Source organism: Prionailurus viverrinus, chromosome B1 (genome assembly GCF_022837055.1).
Source record: "Prionailurus viverrinus isolate Anna chromosome B1, UM_Priviv_1.0, whole genome shotgun sequence".
Taxonomy (NCBI): Eukaryota; Metazoa; Chordata; class Mammalia; order Carnivora; family Felidae; genus Prionailurus; species Prionailurus viverrinus.
The window spans coordinates 122,226,016-122,233,056 of record NC_062564.1 but is presented as its reverse complement, the minus strand read 5'-3'; the positions used below and the strand labels follow the sequence as shown (position 1 = coordinate 122,233,056).

At 40.0% G+C, this 7,041-nt stretch overlaps 1 protein-coding gene across 1 annotated transcript; it reads right to left on the bottom strand.

The window, feature by feature from the left end:
- Positions 1–5,578: 5,578 nt before the first annotated feature.
- On the bottom strand, positions 5,579–6,010 carry LOC125164376 (40S ribosomal protein S23-like). The gene has a single exon (XM_047857054.1). The coding sequence runs from the start codon at positions 6,008–6,010 to the stop codon at positions 5,579–5,581; it is 432 nt and encodes a 143-aa protein (XP_047713010.1).
- Between the last annotated feature and the right edge of the window lie 1,031 nt (positions 6,011–7,041).

Genomic DNA, 7,041 nt, shown 5'->3' with positions numbered 1-7,041 from the left:
TTGCTCATCCCTCCAACCCCCTTTCCTCTGGCAACCACCGTTTGTTCTATGTGGTTATAGGTCCGATTGTGCTATTTGTTTGTTTTGTTTTGATTCTACATATGAGTGAAATTATATGGTATTTGTTTTTCTCTAACTTATTTCACTTACCGTTATACCCTGTATGTCCATCCATGTTGTTGCAAATGGCAAGATCTCACTCTTTTATGGCTGAATGATACATATCACATATCTTTTATCCATTCATTTATTGATGAACACTTGGGTTGCTTCCATAGCTCGGCTATTGTAAATAATGCTGCAGCAAGCGTAAGGGTGCACATATCTTTTTGAATTAGTCTTTATTCATCTTTACTGTTTTTATTGAACATGAACTATAAGCACATTGGGTACCATTGCCTTGAGTTGTGCGTATGCACTAGCCATTTCTCCCACTATTGCTTTGTAATATCAGTGCAAATGCCAACACTCTGCAAAAGTCCCTAACATCATAGCGTTGTTAACGTAGATGGTTCTGACTTTCTGACTTCATAGACTTCCTGAAAGTTGCTCATGGATCACCAGAGGTCCGTGTACTACTCTTTTAGAACCACTGATTTAGATCCTCAACTGGTCCTTTTTTTTTTTTTTTTTGGTCTACATTTTTGGCATTTTTATAGAAGCGGAGCCAGTGAAAAAATTCTAGGACATGAAATTTTAATGCTTTTATAGATTACAGGTTTTAGCCTAAAAGAAACAGTGATGTTTCCCCCTGTACAAAAAGAATTTCCAGGGGCCAAAAGCACACAGTTCTCAAATTTATCTTAGAATAAGGGGATTAAAAACGATTCAAGCCTTCTAGTATTTACTCATCCAACAAATATCTTTAAATGTTTACCATTATAAAGTTACATAGAAATGAGAAATAGAAAATTTATAAGTTGTAGATATATATTCATATACTTTTATTAAAATGTTTCTAAAAATTAATTTAAAATCATTTTTTTTTTCTGTGTATGCTCCATACAGTAAATTCCATTTATTTATTTAAGTGAATATCTACTTTGGTTAGAAGAATCCTGGTATCAAATCAATTCTGTAACTAATGCCAGTCACTACAAAGTAAAAATTACACCTGAAATTTAGAGTCTTTGCTATGCAAAGTTCTCTTTCCTGTTTTTCCTCTTCCTTGCCTGCACCATCCCTCTGCCCCGCCTCCTTTCCTTCTTTCCTTCCTTCCTTCCTCCCCCCCTCTCTCTCCTTCCCTTTATTTTTTTCTTGCCTTCCATTAGTGGAGAAAACTTTGGTTTTAAAAAATTACCCCTAGTGAACTACTTTCAATCTGATAAAGGTTTTTTTTTTTTTTTGTCTGTTGTTTTTATTTTTATTTTTGTTTTTTAATTTAAAAAAATTGTAATCTTTCCTTTAAAAGGTTTATTTATTTTGGGGGAAGTACAAGGGGGGAGGGGCAAAGAGAGGAGGACAGAGGATCTGAAGCTGCACTGATAAGGTGACAACAGTGAGCCGGGTGTGGGGGCTCGAACTCACAAACTGAACTGTGAGTCGTGACCTGAGCTGAAGTCGGACGCTCAACTGACTGAGCCACCCAGGTGCCCCTTATTCTTTTTATTTTTTAAAGAAAGAGTCTATTTTTGCTAAAATGTATCCCTTGGAATGGATCTGAAATAATTTTTACATATCACTTCTATCTTCCTTTTTATTTTTATTTTCCATCTGCAAGTACCTCTGTGAATTCCTTTCCACATGCATAAGGTTATCCTTAGAGTTCTTCTATGTAGCAGTTCTAGCACCAATATGCAGGGCAGAGGCTGGGCTCTGGTAGTGTAAGGGCTGTGTAGCAGTTAAGAGCTCTGGAGTCAAGGGGCCTTATATTCTGATTATGTACCTAATGACCTTGGCGACGTTACTTAACCTCAAAAGCATTGGTTTCTTTATCTATAAAAAGGGACTATTATTAGTACCTACTATTATTAGAGGTTTAATGAAGATAATACAATGCAGTGACTGGCATATAGTTAACATTTAATGTGTGTTATTATTACTTCTGAGTCTCAGTGTTCTCAGAATTCATGTTAGATGGTATATAAATTAATTCCTTTCTGTATGGTTGACTTTTGTGCTAATAAAATTTCTGGAAACTATCGGCTACTGTTCAAAAAGAAAATCTATTAGTATAAGGCAGATCACAAATCGACATATACCCTGTACACAGATGTCAAAAGAAAATGAAGTTTATGTTCTCTCTGACTTATTTAATCTTTCTTGTAAGTACCTAATCTATACTGAGTAGGAAAGTGGAACAATTTATTCTAATCCAATAATTTTAGTTTAATCCATTAGTTTAAGTCTTTTTTTTTTTAAATTTTTTTTTCAACGTTTATTTATTTTTGGGACAGAGAGAGACAGAGCATGAACGGGGGAGGGGCAGAGAGAGAGGGAGACACAGAATCCGGAACAGGCTCCAGGCTCTGAGCCATCAGCCCAGAGCCTGACGCGGGGCTCGAACTCACGGACCGCGAGATCGTCACCTGGCTGAAGTCCGACGCTCAACCGACTGCGCCACCCAGGCGCCCCCAATTTTTTTTTTTTTTTTTTTTTTGCAACGTTTATTTTTATTTTTGGGACAGAGAGAGACAGAGCATGAACGGGGGAGGGGCAGAGAGAGAGGGAGACACAGAATCGGAAACAGGCTCCAGGCTCTGAGCCATCAGCCCAGAGCCTGACGCGGGGCTCGAACTCCCGGACCGTGAGATCGTGACCTGGCTGAAGTCGGACGCTTAACCGACTGCGCCACCCAGGCGCCCCTTTTAGTTTAAGTCTTTACGCAACCTGGAATTTTTTTTTGGTCTAAATTTTGGTATTTTGGTTTCCTTCTTTTCAACCTGCTTTTCTCCCACATGGTGTCTGGGACTATTGGAGAGGGGTATCCTGTGGTGAAGGGAAAGAGAGAGTCTTTAAGATTTATTTCCAAGGCTATATACTGACTTCCAGTCCCTGTTGTTTATCTATGACCACTCTCGCCCTGTTATCCTTAGAGATTGAGGTTGCTGCCTACTCTACAAATCAGCATGAGGGCCAAGTAGCTCTTTGGTTATTGGCCATAAGCTCTCCGTGACATCCATTCAATCCTGGAACACTTGGCCATGGCCATGCTGATTCCCAAGGGACCCAAAGGCGCTGACTTTTGTGCGCCACTTTGTCATCAGGTGGGAACATCTAAGGACAACTCAGCTGAGATCCTTTTACTGCATGATCTCACTGTGCTACAACTTTTACTCCGAAGCCATTCCTTCCTTCCTGTGAAGTAGGGCTCAAGTCCTTGTGATTTAGGCATTCTCTTAAATCAAATATGCTTCCCCTGTCTGGAGCTTTGCTTCTGAGATAGGAGAGCAGGACACACACGTCTCACCTACTTTTGCTTGCTTTTCCTCACCCAGGGTAGAAGGATGGGCTTTCTACCTCCTTTACGTCATTTCCCTGGATTTTGTGATCAGGGACACCTGCCCCACCTCTCCATATGCTTCAAGTGGTGCTTTGTGATTTAGACATCTTTCCTGACAGTCTGCTTTTCAAGTCCAGTCTTTCCCTTCTAGAGGTCAAGAAAGTCAGCTCTGAGATTCAAAGCTGATCAATAGTGTCTTTGTTTGAGGCTCTTTCCTCTCCTAGAGCAATAACTCAAGGCTCAAATTGGTGAAAAAAAGCTGAAAGCACTTAAAGGGGAAATGAAGAACATTGTTTCAATATTTACAAAATAATGTCCATTGTTAAGGTAATTTACCAAATGTTCCTCCAACTACAAGACCCATACTTTTTCCCCTGCTTGGCAGTGGACAAACTTGTGGTCTTTCAGGGCAAGAGAAAAGAAAATCAGAAATGAGAGGATTAAAGGGATTTGAAGTAGCTGGAATTTAGACACAAGGAGTGAGGAAGGAGAGAGACGTACTTAAGATTCTCTGAGCTCACTGGTGCCAAGCGTTACTGCTTGTAGAAATGGAAGTATTCCGGAACATTTTCTGATATTGCTTCAAGACTTAAATATCTCCATTTAAAAGGATTATTAGTGAAATGACTACTCGCAGTCCAACACATATAGGTCTCACCCAGTGGTATATCCAGAATAATTAGGGTATAATTGAAAATATTGCCAGGGAGAATTTCTTCAAAGTTTCAGCATTTGCCTTGAGACCACCCTAAATGAATTAGGATGCTGGAGTCAGGCTGTCTGGAGTTGAGTCCCAGACCACACTCAAGTGGCACATGAAAAGTTCTGTTTTCCGAACTATAAAATGAGGATTATAATAGCATTTGTTGAGTGTTTTTGTATGCTGGATACATGCACGTTAACTCATGTAATCAGGAAATAACCTCAGGATGCATTATTTAGAATCTCTGTTTACAGATGACAAAGCTGAGTCTCTGAGAGATTAAACTACTTGTTCACCATCATATAGTTAGCTAGAGGTGAAGGTGGGATTAGAGTCCAGGCAGTGTGACTCACGACCTGAATAGTGACAGCTAACACTTTTGGACATACTCTGTGCCAGGCGCTAATCTAAGAACTCCTTATCCTGTGAGACAGGAGCTGTTTTTATCCCATTTTACCGATTAGAAAACTGAGCACAGACAGGTTAAGTATTTTGCGCAAGCTGACATACTGATTAAGTATGGATTCAGATCCACCCAGTCTGGCTTCAGCTTGTGCTATCAATCTTCATGCAACACAGGAAGATGTCAAAGGGTTTTTGTGGGCAATGACTGAGAAAATCCGCGTGAAATACTTAGCACAGCACCTGGCAGAGAGGAAATGCTCAGTAAAAATGAACTAATTATTATTAACCAGGAATTCCTATAAATTGGCAAGGGTGATTGAGATCATTTAAGCACGGCGTGTTCTGTGCAGGTAAACCTTTTGTTGTGAGTGCTATTCTCGTAATTGTCCTCATGATTTGGGTTTATATAATTTCATTCATTAATGCATGAGTTCATTCAATCAGCCAATCTTGCCTCATATGTCACTTTTAGTATGCCAACGCTGTGCCAAGTGCTTTGGTAAGTGACATGGAGAGACCTTTTTGGGAAAAGGCTCATGGATTCATTTTTCAGGCTAAGTTTTTGCCCTGGTCTTGTAATAGTTTCCCACTCCTGAGATGTTTTATCTCTTAATCTGGAAACTGTGTGCTAAAACTTTATAGCTTTTCACCTAATGTCTGGCTCACTTTTATTTCCTTGAGTATTTTTATTTTTAAATTTAATTTGGGAGGGAGGCAAACCATAAGAGACTCTTAAATACAGAGAACAAACTGAGGGTTGATGCAGGGGGTGGGGGAGAGGGGGAAATGGGCATTGAGGAGGGCACTTGTTGGGATGAGCACCGCGTGTTGTGTGTGAGTGATGAACTATGGGAATCTACCCCAAAAACCAAGAGCACACTTTACACACTGGATGTTAGCCAATTTGCCAATAAATTATATTTTTAAAAAAGAGCTAACAAACATATTATTTACTTTAAAAAAAAGCAAAAACAATTTATTTTTTTCGTATTTGAAAATTTATTATTGTCATTTTTCACCATCAAAACTTATGATCTTGGTCTTTCCTTCTTGCCCTTGTATAAAGTCAAAAGAGAGACCCTGGCTGTTCTGACAATGTTAGAGCCAAATCCAGGAATGTCACTGATCGCATGACCTTTGTGACCAAATCCACCAACAGGAACATCATCATTTTCCTCCGTAAAATTCAAACAACTATCATTGGGCACAAAGGCTGTGATTTTTTGGCCATTCTCAATCAGCTGGACCCTGTCACACTTCCTGATGGCAGAATTTGGCTGTTTGGCTTCAGCCCCTATTTTTTCCAGCACAATTTCCTTTGCGTGGGAAGCACCTCCAAAAGCATTGGCCTTCAGGGCTGTGCCCAGATGGGCTTCCCTGTACTGTTTACCATGCCGCTTCTGATCTCCTAGGTGGCTACGGCACTTCCTGGCAGTATGGAGACCGAGATACTTGCCCATATGGCGGGTTCCAGGGGCCTGAGCCAAAGAGAGAAACAGCACAGGAAGGAGCCACCTATTTCCTTAAACGTTTTGAAAACAGGGCTTTTGTTCTGAATGCCATTTTGCTTCTGCTAAGGGGAAGGAGAGAATATGCATAACCTAAAAAGCACTGGTCTCAGAATCAGAACACAAGTTCAAAGCCAGTTCTCTTGGCTCTTTGACCACTAGCAAGTTGCTTAACTGCGTTAAACCTCAGTTCCCTCCTTTGAAGGGAGGTAGCAATTTCTACCCCATAAGACTGCTGGGTGATTGAATGAAGCAGCCAAAGGCAAAACCTCCAAAACGGCACTTGCTCCTGTAAGGCACCCTGCTTGCCTTATGTATTTCTTTTCTTTTCTTTCTTCCTTTCTTTCTTTCTTTATTTTCATATATATATATATATATATATATATATATTCTATATAAATTCTCTTATGGTTTGTTTCCCTCTCTGTCTTTTTATATTATTTTTGCTCCCCTTCCCCTATGTTTGTCTGTTTTCTTTCTTTCTTTCTTTCTTTCTTTCTTTCTTTCTTTTTTTTATGCTTATTTTTGAGACAGAGAGAAACAGAGCATGAACAGCAAGAGGGGCAGAGAGTGAGGGAGGCACAGAATCTGAAGCAGGCTCCAGGCTCTGAACTGTCAGCAAGGAGCCCATTGTGGGCTTGAACTCATGGACCGTGACATCATGACCTAAGCTGAAGTCGGACGCTCAACCGACTGAGCCACCCAGGCGCTCCAATCTGTTTTATTTCTTAAATTCCACATATGAGTGAAATCATATGATATTTGTCTTTCTCTGACTGACTTTTTTGCTTAGTATAATACACTCTAGTTCCATCCACGTTGTTGCAAATGGCAAGATTTCATTCTTTTTGATTACCGAGGAATATTCCATTGTATATCTATACCACATCTTCTTTATCCATTCGTCGGCTGATGGACATTTGGGCTTTTTCCGTACTTTGGCTATTGTCAATAGTGATGCTATAAACATTGGGGTGCATGTG